The sequence below is a fragment of the Chinchilla lanigera genome, unplaced genomic scaffold, assembly GCF_000276665.1.
Source record: "Chinchilla lanigera isolate Chin_1 unplaced genomic scaffold, ChiLan1.0 scaffold00007, whole genome shotgun sequence".
NCBI classification, from domain to species: Eukaryota; Metazoa; Chordata; class Mammalia; order Rodentia; family Chinchillidae; genus Chinchilla; species Chinchilla lanigera.
In genome coordinates this window covers 28774042-28797564 of record NW_004955408.1, presented here as the reverse complement: position 1 = coordinate 28797564, position 23523 = coordinate 28774042, and the positions used below count along the sequence as shown (strand labels likewise).

At 41.3% G+C, this 23523-nt stretch overlaps 1 protein-coding gene across 1 annotated transcript in view; it reads right to left on the bottom strand.

The window, feature by feature from the left end:
* Positions 1-421: 421 nt before the first annotated feature.
* Faf2 (Fas associated factor family member 2) overlaps positions 422-23523 on the bottom strand; it is a 59547-nt gene continuing 36445 nt past the window's right edge. Inside the window, exons 4-11 of the mRNA XM_005376389.2 lie at positions 18992-19068; positions 16541-16679; positions 14668-14753; positions 14095-14186; positions 12362-12539; positions 7656-7827; positions 7089-7232; positions 422-3512 (exon numbers count right to left, since the gene is read on the bottom strand). Of these exons, the coding sequence (XP_005376446.1) occupies positions 3330-3512; positions 7089-7232; positions 7656-7827; positions 12362-12539; positions 14095-14186; positions 14668-14753; positions 16541-16679; positions 18992-19068 (1071 nt within the window). The 3' untranslated portion in view covers positions 422-3329. The remainder of the gene's footprint in view (positions 3513-7088; positions 7233-7655; positions 7828-12361; positions 12540-14094; positions 14187-14667; positions 14754-16540; positions 16680-18991; positions 19069-23523) is intronic.

Sequence of the window (23523 nt, the reverse complement as noted above, 5' to 3'; positions counted from 1 at the left end):
TAGCCCAAGTAGGCCTTGAACTCCCGGGCCTTCCTGCCTGTGTCTCCCAAATGCTGACTTCCATATGCAATTTGCTTCATTCTTCAAACCTACCCAAGGCAGATGGCATTAGCTTCATTTACAGTTGGGGAAAGTAAAGCTCACAGCAGCTAGAGAACTTGCTTGAGGTTGCAAAGCTGACAAATGACAGCCATAATTTGACCTCAGATCTGCTTGCTCTTTCTACTGCATCATTCAGCCTGAGTTGCTCTCACAGGAACACAATATGGAAGATGTATTTTAATTCCTTGCTTCTATGTCTCTCCTGCTTCATAGCAATGCAATGACCTCTTCCCTCCCTCCATCTTTTCCAACCTTTCCTCTACACACAGGAAAGTATCTGTCACACCTTCTCCTAGACAGAAAGACCCAGAGCTGGTTGTGAAATTTTTGTTATAAAACATTTAATGTTAACCTACAATACAATGTAAACCTTTATGAAAAAAATTTTAAGTACACTAGATTTCTTCAGGAAATTATCACGTAACTATTCGGGTGCAGTACAAGTTGGGGCACTGCATCCTTTGTGGATGGATTTTCCTTGTTGCTGCATTCCTCACGAGTCCTACAAAAACCTTTATGATGGAGCTCCTTGTTCAAGCACCAGGTGATAATACTCCCCTGATTTTGCATCCTGGGGCTATCACTCTTTCTCAGTCATTTCCTGAAACTGTTTCCTGGGCCTTGGCACCATTAGCAATGTTCGTAATAACTGCTCAGTTGAAGATTCTAGGTTCTTAGTTGTTTACAGAGATTCTGCTCCAGCCATCTCTTCTCCGTAACTCATGGTGGAGCAAGCAAGGAGAAAGAAATATTTACTGCAGGAAATTCTGCAGAAGTGAAAGAAAAGACCAGAAAGGTCCCACTGAGGCTGCAAAAATTCAACTGACCCAATTGGGTGTCTCTGCTTGGTCATTTCCCATGGTTATTCAGCTGACTCTACAACTTCAGTCTTGGGAGTGCAGAACAAAACTTGAAACAAGTGTTTTTGTTGATGACTTGCCATTTGGAAACAACAGCTGAAGAATCTCAGAGGCGATCTGGAAACAAAAGCGAATGCTTGCAGACCACCGGTTCTCAGCGTCTTTTTTTTTTCCCTCAGCGTCTTTTTTTTTTTTCTCCTTTGCAGGTCCCGTTGAGCTCCTAGAGGTCCTTAGGAGTAACACAGATTGTACTGGCATTAAGTGACAAAACGCTCACCCATATTACACCTAGGAGGAAGGAAATGGCACCCAGCCAGCAGCACTAGGGGCAGCAATGAGACAAGCAAGGATCTAATTTAAGCAGATTATTTCAAAAGGCCTAGAGAGGGGCATGCACTTCAGCTGAAACCCCTTGAACCCTACAGTAGACAGGCAGGCTGTCCCAAGAGTTGTACTGACAAATAAAAGGGCCTTGTCTTACTGTTCCTGTGTCTGACTCCTTTGCTGAAAACAGGTATCAAAAGGCAAGAAGTATAAAGTGCACAATATATAAGGAGACTGAGTTATGAAGGGGGCAAAAACCACAATGTCCTCAAGGGTGTCTGGGCCAGACACTCAGTATGCCCAGCCTGTTGAACGTGCCGCCAGGGCAACAGCTGTGAACTACAAGTGGGGAGGCCGAAGGGGAAACATTCTCCTTGTGTGGCAGTCATTTAGGGTTGAGTGGAGAACATGGTTTACATGGAGTTCATTTGACACATTTTATGATGACAGTGAGGTGTCATTTCCCACCCAGTTAGCCTTGGCACAGCAGAAAACCAAGAACCACACACAGCCAGGTACAGAACTAACTTTTCCTAGGGACGGTGTTGTAAACCACCGGGAAATTCTCAGCCTCCCTAGATCAGGTCATATTCATGAAGTGCCTCCCTCTGCCACATGGTATCTACCTGACAACAACTGAGGCTGCAGAGGGCAGTAAGCATGTTACTGCTGCCAGAGTGGTCTTTACGTTTTAAACAAGAGAGATCCTCTGGAGGTGACAAATCTAGCAAGTTATGCTTTATCATGACCTGAATCCCCTTACCTTCACAGCACGGTAGCAGCTACAGTGACTTCCAAAGGCTGCAGAACGTGAGCCCTGTGCCAGTCTCACTATGGCACTCTTTGGAATAAGCACACACTGGCACCTGTTAATACATGACCTGAGTCATGTATGCATGTATTACCATAAACTCAACCACAGACCAGACATTGAGGTGAAAAAAATTTAAAAAAGAACATAGCATTACTTCAATACAGGAACAGGGCAAAAGGAAGAAAATGCTTCTTAAAACACAGTGACTAAGAAAGGCAGAGAGGGTATTCTTACATGGCTCTGCCGGCTCCATTGCTGGTCCTGCTAGCACTCTGCAAAGGCAGCAAGCTTGGCAGTTGGGGAAGCTGCACAGCATGCACAAGTCAGAGGAGGAATGAAGAGGTGCTATCCTTTGGTTCCAACCCCTGCACCGTCACCTAGTGCAGTTCTAAGGAAAACTACAGTTGTGTGTAAAGGTGAATATCCACCATGTACGAAAGTATTATCTGTGCACACCGCCTTGCAGAGGCTAAAACTCAGCTTTCCTTCCACTGGTCCGAGTGGGGTGCACGGGGGTAAGAGAAGACAGCAAGAGTTGGACCAACGTAACCTCTCTGTGGACACGAGAGGGGCAATGGCAGAAATAAGCACAAACCAGCCTGGGCACCTTTATTACACTATTGTGGGCTAAGGAGCCCATGGCATAAACTCATGGGTTTAGGAATTGGCTCTTTATGAGATAAAGTTAAGGAAAAAAAATACACCTATGTCAGCCTCATTCCTTTGGTCATTACAAAGCAACAGGAACAATTAAAATTATTCATAGGGCAGTTCAAGGAACATCTCTGTTCTGTGCTTTCTCTTCCCCCTCTTTTCAAGAGGTGGGAGAAGGAAGTCCTCAGGAGATGTAGCTGTAGCTGGTTGACAGAGGTTTTTCACTTTTATTTTCCATAAAAGTAAGAATGAATAAAACTAGTGGGAATGTCCCCTACCCAGCTGGAACAGTGGATGGGCGGGAGGTGAAGTCTCCGTCCGCTGGAAGGCGCATGGTAAGGAAGCTAGAGGGAGAGGTGGAGCGGGGACTTTCACTGCTGGCCTTGCACTCACACAGGTTGTCTCTCTTGCAGGCAGCGTGGTTTCTGATCCTTCCTTAGGATGCAGCAGTCTTTTAAAAAAAATATTGTATTATAATAATAATATGAATATCTCTTTTTTTGTTTGTTTTCTGTTTTTGTTTTTTCCATTTCTTTTAGGGACTGGGGTGTGGGAGGGGAGAGGAAGAAAAAGTGTCATTCGTCTGTTAGGTCCTGGACAAAGAGAACTTCTGTGTGGCTGATTCCTGCCTCCTGCAGCGTAGGGGGGTTGGGCCATTCCTCTGAGGGAACACAGGGCAGTACCCGCCTGGGAAAGTTGGCTTCAATCTGAAATTTTTCAGGGCTTTCTTTCAAGGAGAATAAGAAGTCATGGATTACCTGAAAAGGTCACACAGAAAAAGAACAGCAGTGAGAAAAGACATACATACAGCACTTTAAGTCAAATGTACCCCAACTCTCCCCAGGATGATTGGGAGCCATGAAGCAATCATAGCACCCTGGAATTCTACCTCGAGAGTTTCCATTTCCCAGGACAAATACAGTATGTGAGGCAGCCCCATCAAAGAAATTATATCAGCCCAACACTAGTCCTACTCTAAACTGACTCATCTGCTTCTTCTTTGATAACTGGTATGATATAAAACTAAAATTTTTTCTTAGAAATACTCACAGCTGGATGTGGCGGTATACACCTGTCATCCCAGCACTCAGGAGGCTGAGGCAGGAGGATCACTGAGTTTGAGGCCACCCTGAGCTTTACAGTGAGTTCAAGGGAAGCCTAGACTACATAACAAGATCCTGTCTCAAAACAAACACATACACACACACTCACGTGCCAAAGCCAAGATCTATATGCTAGATGCTCACTGAAATTGGTTTTTTTTTTTTTTTTTTGGTTTTTCTCTGGTACCGGGAACCGAACTCACGACCTTGCACTTGCCAGGCAGGCGCTTTGCCACTGAGCTAAATCCCCAGCCTGCTCACTGAAATTGGGCAGCTACTGCTTATAGATACTCTGTATCAAAAATATGTTATGTGGTATGTGTGTGCATAAAACCATGACTTCATCTCCCTCTCCCATGTAAATCCCTTCCCTTCTATGTCTATACCTTCCTTGCTCTGTTTGGCCTTGATACCTAACCTGGTATGGGTGTTCCTGCACTGGATTCCCCAATATGCAGACATTTAACTTGCTTAGGATCTGTCATCCTTACACAGATCTCCTGTCTGTGGGAAACCCTTCCTCACCTTGCTCTTGCTCTGATGAGGCACAGGTAATTTTTTTTTTTTTTTTTTGAGACAGGGTCTTGCTATGTAGTTCAGACTGGCCTTAAACTTACTTCATAGCCTAAGCAGGCCTCAAACTCTCAGTGATCTTTCTGCCTCAGCCTCCCAAGTGCTAGGATGGCAGGTGTGCATTATGCTTCACTTTGGCTTTTTGAGACCAGGTCTTACTATGTAACCCCAGCTGGCCTTGAACTTGCAGTGATGCTCCTACCTCAGTCTCCCAAGTGCTGGGATTACAAGTGTGTGCCATCATGCCTGACTGACACAGGTAAATTCTTAAGTGAGAAGTGAGGCAAGAGGAGATTTCAGAATGTACACTGCTAACACTTCTCCTTTACAACTGTTTCCCCTCTCCAAGCCCCATTTATGAGCCACCATTTCTCTCAGAAGTAGGTGGTCATGGTGTTCCTTTCAAAAACAAAAAACAGCTTTTAGTGAGGAATCTATTTCAAAATCTTTAATTTGTGTGTGTGTGTGTGTGTGTGTGTGTGTGTGTGTATGTATGTTTGAGACGGTCTCACTATGCCGTTCAGGCTGACCTTGAGCTCACTTTGTAGCCCAGGTGGTCTTGAACTCACACCGATCCTCTTGCCTCAGCCTCCCGAGTGCTGGGATTACAGGCGTGTGCCACCACACCTGGCTAAAATCTTTAAAAATTAAAAAGATAAGAGAGCTGGTTCCCCTCTGACCACATGCCTATTCTTATTCTGTACAACAATTCTAATAGCGTCTTCCTCCAAAACTATCAGGAGAGTAAGTTTTGTACAGGTTTTTTACATAGGGTTGTATCTATCAGAATTTTGAGGGTAGAAACTCCATGGAACTACACAGAGCTAAGGTGCACAAACACTGAAATTGCTAGTGAACATGCAAGTTAAAATCCACATGCAAACCTGTAGTTAGCAAACACGGTGGAAACCAGAAGAAAATTAACATTTAGTAACCACCTGCTACATGCTACATACTCTCTGAGTATACTCATATTATCCCAATTAAAAACCCAGGAGCTGGAGGTGTAGTTGATTGGTAAAATGTTTACTTAACATGTAGAAGATCTTGTTTGATCCCCAAAACATACATACACACACACACACACACACACAAAATCCCTCTTTAAAAATCCAAAATTAAGAGATATGAACACTTACCTATGAGAGACAAAATAAAGAAGCTATTTCTCTCTTTTACCAGGATGACTCAACTTTTATTCTGCATTAGTTCTCTGAGTCTTATATTCTCTACTGGCCAGTAAGTTCCATGAATTTCCAAAACCAAGTCTCACTCATTTGTAGAATCCCTAACTTGTGTCTAGCTCAGAACATGACATACCCTCAGTTTAGAAGTTACTATACAGCAGTGATGGTGAACCTTTTAGAGCTTTCAATGATACAAACAGCCCACTGCAGCACAGGTTCAGTACCACCACTGTAGGGCATACTGTATTTTCATTTTGTAGATGGGAAATATGAGATCTGGCAAATGATTCTATAATGTGTCCAATATTCTTCAGTTAAACAAAGAAAAGCAATAACTGCTACCTAGCCTCATTTGACAACAGTGCACACTCATTTTTATTGCGACATTTCCTCTGGATTATTTCTTGTGATCAAAGAATCTACATAGTTATCAATTTGGGAAAACAACATACCAACTCTTAATATAAACACAATTGTTCTTTTGGTTATAAATACCAAACTAAGAGCATCTGAGTGCTTATGTTATGAGCCAGGTACACTGTAACACTTTATATGAATTTAATCTAACAACAACCCTATTAGGGTGTATCTATTATTTGGTGGTGCTCGAGATTGAACCCTGTGCCTTGCACATGCTAAGCAAGCACTGAGCTACAAGTCCTAGCACCAAGTGCCTACTATTGTACTAAATTTTTTTTTCCTTTGAGACAGGTCTTACTGTGCAGTTGAGGTTGGTCTTGGACTCACTACGTAGCCCATGCTGACCTTGAACTTGTAGCAATCTTCTTGCTTCAGCCTCCTGAGTGCTGGGATTATAAGTATGTGCCACCACACCTGGCCCATTATATTAATTTTACAGATAAAAAAATTGAGGCACTGAGTTTAAGTAAACTGACCAAGGAAATAGATCCAGCAACCCTGGAAGAATGAGAATTTGGTCCTAAGAGTCTCTGGTTGTAACTATTTTTCTGTGGAAATGGCAGTGTTATAAGAATCTCAAACACACAAGGTAGCCTAAGGAAGTGGGCTTTTTATGTGCTAAGCAGGTAGTAAGGGAGAAATCCAGATTGTACTTCACTTATATTCAAATATATAATTCAGTGCTTCTAGGTTACTGGGGAGCTTTCTCTACAAACCAAACGGTTCTGGTGGGATTCTGAAGCCAATGGTAGAAGACAGCATGCAAGCCAACCCTTGAATAAACAAGGCTCTTGGGGGACTTCTTTATAAGGTATTTTCCCCCCCTTAGTGGAATGCAAACATGATGAAAGAAAACCCTAAAAACTGCTTTGAGCTGACAGCCAAAACTAAAGGAACTCTCAATTCAATATACTGTTCTTGGTGCCACACCCATCTCTCACTTCCTTCCCTGTTCATCAGAGCATCGCTGACACCAACAGCACCACAAGAATTTATAAAAAGGCTCTAAACCTATAGCCCAGATGCTATGAACCACTTAGGTGATCCTTACTGTTAGAGACTGTGAGAAGTGGAACCGTCTCTCTACTCGGGTATCATTGGGTAATTTGAAAATGATCTTGACACTTTCAGGGTCATCGGCGGAAGGCTCAGGAGGCAGGCACTCCAACTTCCTTTCCTTTTCTTCCTGTAGGTTCTGTAGAGACACAAAGCAAAGATAAGGCTATGGCTCAAACAGGTGAACAGGACCATGTAGGTTTATTTTTGTACATTGAGAAGAAAATGTAATGAACAATTACTATAAGGAAAAACATGCTGCAAAGACACCAGAAACAATTCTGTTGCATCACATGTATTATTTACTGAATATATCCAGGTATTTAACCATTTGAGAAAAAAAGGAATGGCTAAATGACATTGAGGTGGAGTGGTAACACACAGTGAAACAAGATCATGAAATAGAACACCTACCAGCTTCACTGGCACTATGAATAAGGTGAAGAAAATTAATCACTCACAGTCCCAACATAGATTTTTTCCTTTTGTATTTAAGAAAAGACACAGATGGCAAAGTCTCAGCAGTTTGGGAATCACAGGGAACAGAAGCACAGTCCATCACCTGCCGCCGTCTCTCCTCTGCCAGCTTCTGCTGCTGCACCTCTTCCTCCTTCCGCCGCTTCCGCTCCCGCTCCTCCCGCTTCTTCCTTTCTTTCTCCTGGTCAGCCCTGAGAGAGGCCAGATATGCCTCATCCTGCTGTTGTCTTAGCACCTGCGTCTGGTTCCTTTCTTCTCTGTGGACAGAGCAAAAGCATAAAAAAGAAAACAGCAACTTCAGAAAGCTCTGTTTTCTTTTGAGGTCCTGGGGGTGAAACCCAGGGCCTTGTGTATGCCAGCAAGCATTCCAGCACTGAGCCATATCCCCAGTCCCATGTTTTCTCATATTGAAAATTTGCAACAGGGTAAAAATGTGGCTCTCCTGAGGGAGTTCAAAAACACAGCATCGCAGAACCAGAGTGAGCCATCTCATCTCTTTCCTCAAATCAATTTAGCAGAAACAGAAATGACAAGCTTTCCTCTCAACTTTTTTTGGAGACAGGGTCTCATGTAGCCCAGGGTGGTCTTAAACACATGGCTATCCTTTTGCCTCAGGCTCCAGAGTGCTGAGATTATATCACTATGCTTACCCCTCTCCCTAACTTTTTATTATCATTTTTATTTTTATTATTTTATTATTATTATCTTTTTTATAACACTGCTTTTTTGCTATGAAGTAATAATCAACATCATATTTTACACATAAATACCCTTTCAGGTTACTGCACTTTTGAATATGATGCTTCAGCCTCCCAGACTGTAGAAGATTTGAGAAATTTGGAGAACATGCTATTCAGAATTCCACCAACCACAATAAAACATCACAAAATTTTGATGTATTTCCTACTTATTCTATGAATAAGAAAATGAAAGTTTTCTTAAGAAAATGAAAGTTTCATTTTCTCTTAGCAAGAATGATGTTGAGTAGACATTCATGTTTATATTTTCTGCAAAAATTTAGATAAAATTTAGAAGCACTTAAATGCACAGATCTTGTATGTACAATTCAAGGAATTTTGAGAAATATAATCATAGCATCACCACTCCAATGAAGACAGAACATTTCTAACACTCCAGAACATCCTCTGTGCTACACTTTTTTTTATCAAGCTGCTAGAGTTTAAACCCAGGGCGGGCCTTGCCTTATCTCTCAGCTACATCTCAAACCCTCCCATACCTTTCTTTTCTTGTGATTTTGGGGACTGGTGCTAGAACCTCACCCATGCTAGGCAAGCACTTTATCACTTAGTCTGACCCATATCCCTAGCCCAACCTGTACCTGTCTTTTTTCTTTTTTTTTCCTGGTACCAGGAATAGAACTCACAACCTTGCACTTGCCAGGCAGGCGCTGTGCCGCTGAGCTAAACCCCCAGCCCCTCTATACCTTTCTTACATGGTCAAAGTTTTACTGTATTTATAGAGACTTTATCTTGCAGTTTTCTAACATATAATAAGCAGTTTCCTACGTCACAAAAGCATCTCGTATACACACAAAAAGCATCCTACAAATTTATGTATAACTTTCCTGAGGGTATTCTGACATTATAAACAAAATACCTCTATACACTTACATTGTTTAACCCAGAGAAATTGTACTTTCAGGAATTTAATTTTTTGTTGGTTTGTTTTTTGAGACAGGGTCTTGCTGTGTAGTGCAGGTTATCCTTGAATTTGAGATGATCCTCCTTCCTCAGCCTCTTGAGTGTATGGATTACAGGTGTCTGCTACCACACCCAGTTAAATTATAGTATAGTTAGGTAACAGAATGCTATGTGATAATTTTTAAGATAAAGGGGGGCTAGGACTGGTACGGTGCTTGCTGAACATGGAGACCCTTGGTTCAATCCCAGCACTGTAAAAAATAAAACAATATAAAGGAATATGCTGTGCTACACTATAGCATGTAAAAAGCTTATACAATACTGTTAACTCAATTTTATAAAAAAAAAACTGTAATTTTACAAACATATATCAACATATGCCCACCGGTCCATATGAATGCGTACATATAGACACATAAATTTTTTAACAGTACTAGGGATTGAACCCTGTCCTCATGCATGCAAGGCAAGTGCTCTACTACTGAGCTATGTCTCCAGCAGCACCCCTGTTTTACAATTTTTTTTTTCAAACGTTTTTTGGTTTTTCTCCGGTACCGGGAACCGAACTCACGACCTTGCGCTTGCCAGGCAGGCGCTTTTGCCGCTGAGCTAAATCCCCAGCCCCTGTTTTACAATTTTTATTTTGAAACAGGGCCTTGCTAAGTTGCCAAGGCTGACCTTGAACTTGCAATTCTCCTGCCTCAGCCTCTTGAGTAACTGGGATTATAGGTGTGTATCACCACATTCAGCACTATATATACTGATATGTATATATTTTGATTTCTGTCCATAGTTCCTCACTTATAAGTCCCTCCTCAAGTCAAGCCATAGAAACCAGAATTTCTCTACACATGGTAGATCATGATTTAATCTTCTCCTACCTTTCTATCATTGGAACTGACAAAATGGAATTTTCTGACCTCCCCTTGTCTGATAGTAAGTAAGACCCCCATATTTCAGAAGAGGGCCTACGGCATATTCAAGAAGCAATGGGGCAGAGGAGACAAGAAAACCCTGAACAGACAGGCCTTACTGGGTTGCCTCAACAAATCTATTAGCTTGATCACAACCATTTATCAAATCACATTTCTACATGGTTATCTATACTTTAAGCATGGTCACAGAGTAAGTCTCCAAAAAAACACCCGGATATTTCTAGAGGGTGGTGTGCCCGAAGAGGGTGTGCAAGCCCCATCACCCCTTCCTACATGCCTTACCCTATCCAGCTCTTCATCTGTAAGAGCTATAGAAAACTAAGTGCTTTCCTGAGTTTTATGAATTACCTGAGTGAATTAACTAAACCCAAGGTAGGGATTGCAGCAATCTTGATTCATAATTCCAGAAATATAAGCAAACAGCTTGAAGCTTGTGACTGATAACTAAAGTGAGTAGGTGGCAGTCTTGAGAATATAGCCTTCAACCTGTAGGATGTGACACAATATCCAGGTAGACAGTGTCAGAAGTGAATTAGTGGACACCTAGTTGGTGTTCAGTTCTTTAGAACTGTTTGCTTGGTGTATGGGGGGAAAATCTGGTGTCAGAAATGATCTGTTTTGTTAAAGTATGGTAGAAGAAATAAAGTTTGAGTTTTTTCTTTTTTTTTTTTTTGTTGGAGTATGTACATAGGGGTGATGTATGTATCTGTAATACTAGAAAGACATACAGAGTACTACAGTAGTGACGGTGGTTGGGGCTGGGGATTTAGTTCAGCGGCGCAGCACATGCCTGGCAAGAGCAAGGTTGTGAGTTCGATTCCTGGTACCGGAGAAAAACCAAACCAAACCAAACCAAAACAAAAAAACAACCCACCAAAACAAAACAAAACAAAACAAAAAAACCCACCAAAAAAAAAAGAGTTGTGATGGTGAACCTTTCAGACTCAGTGCCCAAACTAGAACCCAAAGCCTATTTATTTATCACAAAATGCCAACACTGCAATTAAACTTCAATACTGAGGTTTTAATTTAGAAAAAAACAACTACTCTCCAATGCTTGGCTTCTAGGGTGACTTGGCTCTCATGCCCACTGTGCCTGCAGCATGTACCTGTGCCATAGGTGCGTCACTGCTGTACTACAATATTAAAAGTGATGGTAGGCACAACCTGTAATCCCAGTTACTTGGGAAGCTATGATAGGAAGATCACCAAGGCAGCCTAGGCAACTGAGAGAGACCCTGTCCCCCCATAAATGCTGGTGATATAGCTCAGACCATTTGCCTAACATGTATGAAGCCCTAAATTCAATCTCAAGTACGAGTGATTTTTAATTTCTTCTTTGTGCTTTTCTTTTTTTTTTTTTTTTTTTTCAAATTTTTGTAATGAATGCACATGATTCATGTAAGGAAAGGTAAAGTTATAATCATGCCACATTTTTTAGTTCTTTTTATTTTATTTTATTTTGCTTTTTTTTCCCCAGTACCAGGAATCGAACTCACGACCTTGTGCTTGCCAGGCAGGCGCTATGCCGCTGAGCTAAATCCCCAGCCCCTACATTTTAGTTCTTTATATGAATTTACATGAATATTTTAACACAACATTCATTCTTTTTTTTCATCTTTTTGAGACAGAGGGTCTCACTATGGAGTTCAGGCTGACCTTGAGCTCACTTTGTAGCCCAGGCTGGCCTTGAACTCGCAACGATCCTGCCTCAGCCTCCTGAGTGCTGGGATTCCAGGTGTGTGCCACTACGCCTGGCTAACAATATTTATCCTTGAGGATAGAGCCCTATCTTTGATTTACATCCCTTAAAAATGGGTGATTAGCCAGGCGTAGTGGCACATGCCTACAATCCCAGGACTTGGGAGGCTGAGGGAAGAGGATCACTGTGAGTTCAAGGCCAGCCTGGGCTACAAAGTAAGCTCAAAGCCAGCCTGAACTACATAGTGAAACCCTGTCTCAAAAAAAAAAAAAAAAAAGAAGGGATGATTTGATGTAGAATAATTTAGGTCAAAATATGCAATATTGGATACCTAGTGAGCAAAGCTTTGAAAGTTGCCTAAGATAGGGAAAGAAAGGAAAAAAAAAAAAAAAAAAAAGGGCAGAGGGGAAAGAAGCCAGCGTTTGTGGAACCTCAGATCAACTCTCCAAATACACGACTGGTCTCTTCCTTTCAGAAAGAAACTCCCTTGTACCTTTCTAGTCGTTCTGACACCAGGTATGTCTGGTTTGCATCCATAATAAATGTCAGCTGGTTAATAAGGTCATCAGGTTGAATGAGGCCTTCTAACCGTCCCACCACAGTCATCCTCCGATCCTTCAGCATAATCATCGCCAGGAATGGATAGGTATTCTCTCGTAAAGCCTGTGAGACTGACAAAAAGACAAGAAATCAAGAGCAGAACTTGAGGATGAAAGGGTCACCCCTTAGACTTTCCCTAAGGAGAGAGGATGTGCTTGCTTTGGCAGCACATATACTAAAACTGGAATGATATACAGAAGATTAGCGCGACTCCTGCCCAAAAGCGAGAGAAAGAACTGCTTTAATCCCAGCTGGGAAAGAAGGGGAGGCATTGTTTATTCTCTGCATATCTGTTTTTTAGCTCCTTTATTACACATGTGTCCCTAAACCTAGGTGCTTAATTAGAATAGGACAGGCTTTTCTGGGGTATAGTTGTTATGCTGCTGGGAGAGTTGCACAGTTCAAAGATAAAGTCTATGTAGTGTTAGGAAAAGGACTGACAAAGAAGCTGGCTACTGTTTAGCATAGTTCTCCCTATATGAGAGGGGTCAAACTTAAAAAGGGACGAAGTTGCAGGTCTCAGCCTGATGCTGCAGATGATGATCGCTTCCATTACTTTTTTGTCTTTTCTTCTTGTTGCCTAATCCTTCCCTTAACTTTTTCCATGTCTACTGCTATCCTTGAAAAGCATATCTTTCTGCTCCAAAGGACCCAGAAAGTTGTTCCTTATGCTGTGAAAGAGAGATTTTATAAATTTCTATAGAAATTATTCTTAAAGCTAGGCAAGGTGGCGCACCCCTATAATCCCAGCACATGGGAAGGCTGAGGGGGGAGGATCACTGTGAGTTAGAGGCCAGCCTGGACTACAAAGTGAGTTCAAGGCTGCCTGAACTGCACAGCGAAACCTGTCTCAGAAAGAAGCCCCCCAAAAAAGGAAAAGAAAAATTAATTCTTAAGTTTTTTTCTTTCAATACCCCCAACCCCTCAAAACCTTATTTGAATGACAAACTGCATGCTGCAGGAACTTAAATGTTTAACAAACAAGTAAGGGCAAAGTTTTAGATTCCAGGATGCAGGGCAAACACCTGCTGCATCTTTGGCTCTCAAGATCTTCAATATGCTAGGCATGCCAGCCCACATTCTGGGGTGCTGGACACAAGTAGCTGCAAAAGGACATCCTCACTGGACATCTTTGTATCTTTTAATGATTTCTAAAAATACTTATCTCCAATTAAGAGTTATTATCAGCAAAGAACTGAACTTTCTGAATCTGTATCAGCACTCAGAGTACTCAAATAAGAAGCTCGGTTAAAACTGCTGATGAGGAGAATAAACTCTTCAGGAAAAAGCCCATTAAGATCAAAGGCAAGCTGCTAGACTGTTTTAAAAATAAAACAGTCTCTGGCAATGGTTAACTATAAAGAATGAGCTTTTAGGTCTATCAGACCTAACCTTGCTCCAAAATTTGCTAACTGTGTAATTTCAGGCTTGTGGCTTAAACTCTCTGAGCCTGTTTCCTAAACCATAAAATAGAGGTAACATAATCCTCATCTTTTAGGGCTGTTGAGAAGACTGAGTAATACAGAAACTACAACTAGCATCGTATCTATCACAGACATAGTCATGTAAAAAGACCTTTCTAAGACATTCTGATAATCTCAATGTGGCAAAAGAAACACAACTTACCCCTATATCCTTCAGGCTTGTTTGTAGAACATGCCCAGAAGAGCATCCTAGTATTTATTAGTGAAATAACTTCAGGTGCACAGAGTGTATTGCTGTGGAAATGGAATGAAAAGGATATTAACAACTTGCTGACTATAAAATGTCAGAAAAGGTAGAAAAGAGAAAGGTCTGGGCATGGTGGCGCACACCTGTACTCCCAGCACTCAGGAGGCTGAGGCAGGAGGATCTCTATGAGTTCAAGGCCAGCCTGGGCTACATAGAGTTTTCAAGGCGAGCCTGTACTACATAGTGAGACCCTGTGTCAAAAACAAACAAAACAAAAATGAGAAAAAATGCCAGGCCTGGTAGCACATGCTTAAAATCCCAGCACTCCAGTGGCTGAGACAGGAGGATCTCTGTGAGCTTGAGGACATCCTGAGCTACATAGTAAGTTAAAGGCCAGCCTGAACTGCATAGTGAGACCCTATCTTAAAAAGAGAGAGATGGGCAGACAGACAGACAGACAGACAGAGGGAGAGACAGAGACAGAAGGAGAGACGGAGACAGAGAGAGAGGGAGAAATGATTAATTTACCGACAAAACTCATCGGAGTCCTGGTGGTCATCTCCATGAAGATAAACCAGAAGAAAGCGAAGCTCTCGCTTGGCATCATTAAGTGCCTGTGAGAAACAGAAGGCCACAAGTTACTAAAAGACTGCTCTGAGCTCTTACTTAGGCTAAGGGTCCTAACAGACACAGTTATGTATTTAGGAACAAAAAGAGAAATAGAAAAAAAGGTGAGCAAGAAACCAGAAAACTTCTTCAGACCCCTGGCATTTTTCTCACTAGACAAAGTTCATGCTAACAAACTTTATGAATTAAATTATTTTAGAGTTGTTAGGATTTAAATTGCATCAGGTACATAAGAATAGACAAGCTGACATATACAGGTCCCCAATAAATCACAGAAATGCCAGATGTTCCTAGTCTAAGGAAGACAAAGGCAGGAGAATTTGACCACGTAAAAAGAAAGGTGAGCATTCTGCTACTTCACAGCTACAATTTCCTGTAAATAAGTAACTGTGAAGATGAACCAGATTCCAGGCCACATACCAAGCAGGAATGATAGACTATAGGACCCAAAGGCATTCTAAGGAGCATAGGGTTTAGAAGATATCCAAAAACAAAGCCAGTGTTTTCAGACTCTCGTGTCTACTTCTGCATGGGCATGTTCCTGAGCCATCTTACATTTAACACTTCTGAATGACCAATGGTAGTCACCCTCAAAATCAGGGCAAAGAGGGTACATAAGAGGTGCTTATCTTACTCATCTCTGTATCTCTAGCATGTGTCTTTTTTTTTAGGGAGGCGGTTCTGGGAATTGAACTCAGGACCTTGTGCTTACCAAGTAGGCACTGTGCTGCTGAGCTATATCCCCAGCTCAAGCACAAATGTCTTAATGTCATGTAGTAGGTACTTTATATATTTGTTGAGCAGGGTGGCAGCAGCCAATGAGGACAGTGATTGTGAGATAAACTATCATCTTGTTTTGTGAAATTCTGTATCGTTTCTAATGTTTTTAAATTCTCTTTAAAATAAAAAAAAAATTAGAGAGAGAAAGCAGATATGGGAAAACCAAAGCAGAAACAAATATAAGTATTTTTCTCTTCGTCCAGAAAGACTCAGGAATCCTGGAGGCTGCAGAATAGAATCAGCCTTTTTTGCCAATGTGCACAGTGTTCATTCTCTATTTTTCTGTAACAAAGTAGAAATATACCTAACACCTAGAGAAATCTGTTTTCCTCCTGAGAGGTGATTGCCAAAAGTTTGTGCGGTTAGGTTGACTGAATGAGCCATCTCAAGTCTGTAATAGTCTATATCCTTATTCAACTCTGTAAGGGATAAGAAAAGATTTAGACTTTTGCCTTCAAGACATGTACAGGCTGGTAAAGCAGATAAGACATGGACACAAATAACTATAAGGAGGAATGGAAGTTGCTATAAAAAAAAGCTATGAAAGAACAAAAAGATAAATATTTTAGATTGCAAGGTAGTGCAGGATAAGGTACAATAACCGTAATGGTTAGAAAAGGAGTTGACATGAGCTGGTTGAAGGATGGACAAGATTCTAATTAGTCAAAATGTGAGAAAGGCATTCTAGGTGGAGGGAAGAGCAAAAGCAAAGGTACAGAGGTAGGAAGTACAGCATTGAGGGAAGGGCTTAACTGGAACCGAGGGTACTGGGAAATAAGTTATAAAGAAAAGACTCAAAAGACAGGATTAGATCAAGTAGAGCCCAGCTAAAAGGTTTTGTCATGTGCCCACCCGCCTCCCCTGCCTCCATAGCAGGGAAGAGTTATTTAAGGTTTCTGAATGAAAGAATGACACGATCAGTGCTGGGCTATGCTTTCCTTTAAGAACAGAATCACAACAGTAAGTTGGCATCTATACAGTTTGCGGCACTGACCTGGCTGTACGTTCCCTGGTAGAAGACAGGGTGTGCCCTCCCATATTTCTCTTCAAAAGAGTGCATAAATGAAACAATGTCCCCAACAGGGTCAGTGACCCGGCTGCGAGGGTCAGGCCGTATAAAACGAAGAGCAAACCTGGGGAGGAAGGAATAAATATCACATAAATCCAGCTTACTGTAGTGCATATGGAGAGGGCCAGTTTGCACAGATTCCTATGAGAGAGCCAGTGGCATGGCAGCAAAGGGAGATAAACCGGTCTGTGAAAGGACCATCAAACCTGAGAGTAGATTCTGACTCAAAAGCTGCAAAGCTGCAAGTGTTGTTCCATTGCCTGTTTAAGAAGAATGCACACTACTAGGATTATAAATTCCAACACTAGGCTAAACGAATTGTGTGTTTGAAGGGCTGAGGTGGAGAGATGGAACATTCCCATCACCACACAGTGTTTTACGGGACAATGCTGCTTTACAAGAGAGATCTTTCTGGTTGTCCATGTGCCTCTGTCCCTCTCCTTTCTGTTCTCCTGGGATTTTGAATTTTTAGTTCATACTACCCAAACTATTGAAATTACAGATACAAACTTCAAACCTGAACTTGTGGTCATGATATACTTGGTCTTTAAAATGGCAAGTAAATTTAGCTTAATCACTTAGAATATAGTATCCATGAAGGAAGTTATAAAAGAATCCAGGATACACTAGCAGATTTGGAGCAGTGACAGAGGAAGAATCACCTGATGGTATCAAATATCTATTTTTTTTTTTTTTTTTTAAGACAGGGTCTCACTCTGTAGTGCAGGCTGGCCTTGTACTCATGGTGATCCTCATGTCTCAGTTCCAAGTTCTGGGATTACAGGCGTGTACCACTCCGCCAGGCCAAATATCTATTCCTAAAGAGTCCATTCTGCCATATCTGCATAGCATCACTTCTTTATGCTTTGGGTGTCCATGGTAGGCAAGGGGGCAGAGGTCAGTGTGCTACATAACATTAAATAAATGATATAACTGTATTGAAATTAGTAATACATGCCATGCATATTTTTCCAAAGAAAGCAAAAAATACTCATTTACTTGAAAGAATTTTCAGCACAGAAAAGGTATCTAAACTATGACATTTTCCTTACAAAATCTTCAGCCAGTTCATTAACCTCTCAACAAATTCCCCATGTATACACAATTATACTTGGCATTTCTTGAGTAATTAAATCAAATTCACTAACAAATATTCCAGAACAAAACTTCAAGTACAGAAGCAGAAGATATGGGAGAATAGCTAGAAATCTTTTTCACAAGAGTGACAATCTGACAACTTTCTGTCTAGGACTATCTCCTTAAATTTTCAGGAATGACTAAAGGCTTCAAATTTTGAGGAATGCCTAAAGGTTTCAATTTACTTGTTTCTCACTACAATCTATTTGTAAGCCAATTTTGGAAGAGCTATCAATTCAGTCTTCACTACGCTTGAAAGGTTTTTAATGTACCGAATAGAGCACTAAGCAAGTAACTAGTGCCATTAAGAACTTTACCAAAGCAAGGAAGCCAACGAAGAGGCAGTGAAAAGTATTATTTCAGCCTTGAACTTCTGTAACTGCTAGGTTCTCACTTCCAAGCCTCCACTACTTAGAGCGCAAAGGCTGCCTTGTACTTAGAGGTAGGTGCAGACTGTGCTAAATTGAAGGCACAGATCACATCTTTAGTTAGCTCCATCTGCTGGCCTGGATGCCCACTGACATTTTACTTCCCCAAAAAGCCTCAGTGTGGCTCTAAATCAAATAACCCAAGCCTGATTGGCCATGAAGTCAGGCTCCTCTGAACATTTTCTCGCCTTGAACCCTCTGTAGCTTCCAATGAGAAGCTATTTGAATGGTACATGAAGGAAGCTAGAAAGTGAAGGTATGAAGCAAGTAGGTATATATCTGAAATGATTCCAGGGTTAGCAGCATAGGGGTTGCCAGGGCAGAGGGAAATGTACACAACAGGGTGTCTAGAGATGCGCCTGAGGGAGAAATCTAGGGCAATGTGGATAACTGAGAGTAAGAGAATTTAATGGGACTGTGAGTATTCAGATGGAAAAGAAGTGGTTTAGGGTAAAAGTTCTAAGGAGTGGGAAGTTAGGAGACAATGGTGGTTAGACAGATAAGCATGTGGAGATTAGGAATGTAGAGGTGACAAACATGGTGGAGGAAAGACAGAGATAACATAAATGTAGGGGGAATTGACTCTTGCAAATAACAGGCAAGACTAATTTAAAACAATTCCATCTTATAACACGTGCTAATATGCTTAAAATATTTTTATATTACAGAAAAAGATAGTTCTAAAAGAATATTCAATCTGAAGACAGGTTGGCAAGTCAGAATTGATCAGTGCATGAAACTTATTCTGGTCAAAGTTTCAGCTCCAAAATCTACTCTGTGGCTATTAATACATAAATACAGAGGTACATACCTAAATATATCAAGTATTGTGTAATAGGTAAACCGGAATGGAAGCATTATCAAGTAATAACCCCATCCGAGCAGCCCCTGAAATACCAAAAAACAAAGTTAGTGGTAATTCTCTCCGTCTCTAATACTTTACCAAATGGATTGGTTAGTTTTCATATTTCTTTTGGTCATTTTATCTAATTGATGTCTCCATAATATAGTTCTCTCTTACTGGTCACCTATCCTTCTTAAAAGCTACTACTGCCTTTTTTTGGTACCAGGAATTGAACTCAGGACCTTGCACTTGCCAGACAGGCGCTTATGCCACTGAGGTATATCCCCAGCCCTACTACTGCCTTTGATCTCATTTCATCTAACATTACTGCTTTTCTTCACATAATTGTTGTCTAAATCTCCTTGAATGCTTTTCCTGTTGCTCATTATTATACTATTTGTCAAAAATTCAACTGCAAATTTACCTCTCCAAATAATAAATATTTTTTCTTTTTTAGAGTTATATATCCAAATATGGTACACAGAAACAGAAGGAAAAATAACCATTTTTACTACCTTGGACATATAATAAATATGATAAAATAAAAATGATAAAGAGGACACAGGCTGTGGTAGTACATGTCTGTAATCTCAGCACTTTAGGAGGACGAGGCAGGAGGATTACATGCTCAAGCCCAGCCTGACCAATTTAGCAAGACCCTGTCTCAAAACAAGGAAGGAAAAAAGGGAAGGAGGAGGAAGAGAAGGAAGGGAAGAGCAGTCTGGAAATGTAGGTTAATGTAAAGGTGCTGGATTCAATCCCTAATACCATACCTTCTCCAAAGGATACTACCAAAAATGACAAATCTATATATAGCTGGGAATCTTAGTAATGATACTATGTATCAACAATCTTATTGCTGTTTTTATCAGCTAGCATTCATTTAGGGCTCTATAGTTTACAAACCATTACTTTCTATGTTCATGGTCAGGGAGCTCTAGAGCCCCATGAGTGACCCTGGGGTGTCAAAGACTAAACAGTCAAGCCTCAAGCAAGCTGTTGAAACACTAGGCAGATAGAGAATTACTGTCTGAGTCATACATTCTCTACAGATCTGCACTCTTCTACTGCAGAACATTCCCAACCAACTAGTGTCTCCCTCTCCTTTTATCTGTGGTTTTGCTTTCTACAGTTTCAGTTACTTGGTTAACTATAACCAAGATCTGAAAATACTAAGTGGAAAATTCCAGAAAGAAACAATTCATAAGTTTTAAGGCCAGGTGTGGTGGCGCATTCCAGTAATCCCAGCACTCGAGAGGGTGAGGCAGGAGGATTGCTGTGAGTTCGAGGACAGCCTGGGCTATAAAATGAGTTCAAGGCCAGCCTGGACTGTACAGTGAAACCCTCTTTCAAAAAAGAAAAAAATTCCTAAGTTTTGAATTGCAAATTCCTCAGAGCAGTGTGAAGAAACCTCCACTGTCCTGCTCCATGCTATCCAAAAGGTGAACCGTCATTTTGTCCCTCCTACTGTAAGTGCTACCAGCTTGTTAGTCACTTAGTAGCCATCTTGATTATCAGGAAGACTGTCAAGGTACTGCATGCTTGTGTTCAAGTAACCCTTACTTTACTTAACAATGCCCCCAGAACAGGAGAGGAAGGACGCTGACAATTCAGATATGCTAAAGAGAAATCATTCAGTATTCCTTTAAGCAAAAAAAAAAAATTTCTTGAATTATTTTAAGAAAAAAAAATCAAAAAATCATATGCGGGTGCTAAGGTCTATGGTAAAAGCAAATCTTTTATAAAACTGTGAAGGAAAAAAAAATCTATTCTAGTTTTGTTGTTGTACTTCAAACTGCAAAAGTTACAGCCATAGTATGTAAGTGCTTACTCATTTTTGGTGGGGGAAGGTTTGTTTTGTTGAGACAGGGTCTTGCTATGTAGTCTAGGACGTACTCACAATCATGGTAATATTGCCTCAGCCTCCCAAGTGGTGCAATTTCAGGTACGTGCCATCATGCCTGGCTCACTTAAACTATTATTTATTTTTACTTATTGGCAAGGTCTCACTGTATTATTGTACTTTAACTCTTTACTTACAGTTGTGATTTAGATAAAAAATGCCCCCCTAAAGTTCATGTGTTCAGAGGTAGGGCTTCTGGAAGGCAAATGGATCATAGGGACAACAGTCATCTGTAGATGACCTGTCTCACCTCTTCCAGCCAGGCCCCACCTCCTAAAGTACATTCAGTGGGGCCTGCATGGACGAGGCAGGTGATGGAGGCGTATTTTCTTCTCTCTCTCTGAATTTCTTCCTATTCTCTGCATTCTGGCTATGATGGGCTGAAAAGCTCTCTTCAGCTACACTCCACCATGATGTGCCTTTGAGCCAGGAGATCATGGACTGAACTCTATGAAAGCACGAGCCAAAATAAAGCATTTTCTCCTTTAAGTTGTATACGTCAAGTATTTCATTCCAGCAACAAAAAGCTAATATACTTTTTTCCTTCCTTCCTTCCTCCTGTCCTCCCCTTTCCCCTCCTCCCTCTCCTATCCATCCATGAATCCATCCATCCGTCCATCCATGAATCCATCCATGAAGTCTTGCTATGTTGCCCAGGCTGGCCTAAAACAGGGTCTCACTATGAAACCCAGGCTGACCTCAACTCACGGGAATCCTTTTGCCTCAGTTTCCCAAGTGCTGGCTTTATAGGCATGTGCTACCATGCCCAGACTAAAATCCATTTTTAAAACCTCAATTACTCCAGAAGAAAGTATGGTGGTAGAGAAAATTCTAACTGCCCTAAGGTTAAAAGGAGTGCTTTCTTAAAATTCTAAATGTCTAAATGTAGCTGGGTGTGGTGGCACACATCTATAATACCAGTACTTAGGAGGCTGAGCCAGCAGGGCTGCTGTGAGTTCAAGACCAGCGTTGGGTACACAGTGAGTTTAAAGCCAGCATGTACTACACAGAGACCCTGTCTCCAAAAAAAATAAACATAAGAGGTAAGTGTACGTTCAAAAATAAGAATGAGAAACTCCCAGAAGTTCTTTGGAGTTTATTATTAGTATACACAGATGAAGCTGGGCATGGTGGTGCTTGCCTATAATACCTGAATCACTTCCCTATTACCATTTCACTTATTTCCCTGACACAGCCATATTAACAGTTTCTTTTAATTCTTTCCAGATATTCTTATGCTTGTCTAAAGTGGGTTGCTGGGTCAGGCATGGTGGCACACACCTGTAATCCCAGCATTTGGGAGGCTGAGACAGGAAGACCACTGTGAGTTCGAGGCCAGCCTTGGCTACAAAGTGATTTCAAGGCCAGCCTGAAGTAGAAAGTGAGACCTGTCTCAACGCCCTCCCACCCCAAAGTTATGTTAATATACACAGACATAAAATTAAAATTAAAGTTGAAATGGGAAGAGGAGCTTTTCCAGGGGGCAAGGAGGTTAGTGGGTATTAAACTCAGGGACACCCTACCACAGAGCTACATCCCCAACCTTTTTTATTTTGAGATGCAATTTTGCTAACGACTTGCCCAGGCTGGGCATGAATTTGTGATCTTACTGCCTTAGCCTCCCAAGTAGTGGGCATTAGAGGCATGCATTTCACTGGTTCTTTATCTCCAACAACAAAATAGCAGGTAACTGAAACTTTTTGTTTTTGAGTCAGGTTCATACTATATAGTTTGGGCTGGACTTGCCTCAAACTCACTGTGATACTCCACACCTTGTTTGGAGCACTCACAAATGCCTGTTCAGTTTAAATAAACTACGTTTTTGCACTACTAGCCCTTCAAAACTAAATTCAAAGATGTGATACAGGACCCCAAAAGACTATGTACTTCTTCGAAGTAGCTAAAAGTAAACGGAAGCAACAAAGAACTCAGTCAATGGATTCTAACTTAAAAGTGGGAGATCTATAAAGCTTGTTACAAACATGTTAGATTTGTAAACTAACCTACTCAGATACTCAAAACATGGCATAGCAAACATGATTCAACTAACAGGGAAAGAACAAAAAACATGGTCAGGTGCAGAGGCACACACCTATAATCCCAACTATTTGGGAGTCCAAGAAAGGAGGGCCACAAATTCAAGCCACCCTGATCAACTTAGCAAGATCCTGTCTCAAGATACAAAATGAAAAGGGCTGGATGTTGTTCAGTGACAGTGTGCTTCTGGGTTTGAGCCCTAGTACTGAGGGTGGGGGATGGACAGAGAAACCAAGGGGAATAGTAAACCCAACCCATCCACCAAGAGCTTATTTCTGCCTAACAGGTTTACACCCTTTAACTTTTTTTTTTTTTTTTTTTGGTCTTTTTGGGACAGGGTCTTGATATGCAGTTCAGGCTGGCCATGAGCTCACTTTATAGCCCAGGCTGGTCTTGAACTCACAACGATCCTCCTGCCTCAGCCTCCCAAGTGCTGGGATTACAGGTGTGTGCCACCACGCCCAGCAACACGATTGCTTTTTTTTTCTTCTGGTACCAGGAATCGAACTCACAACCTTGTGCTTGCCAGGCAGGCGCTTTTGCCACTGAGCTAAATCCT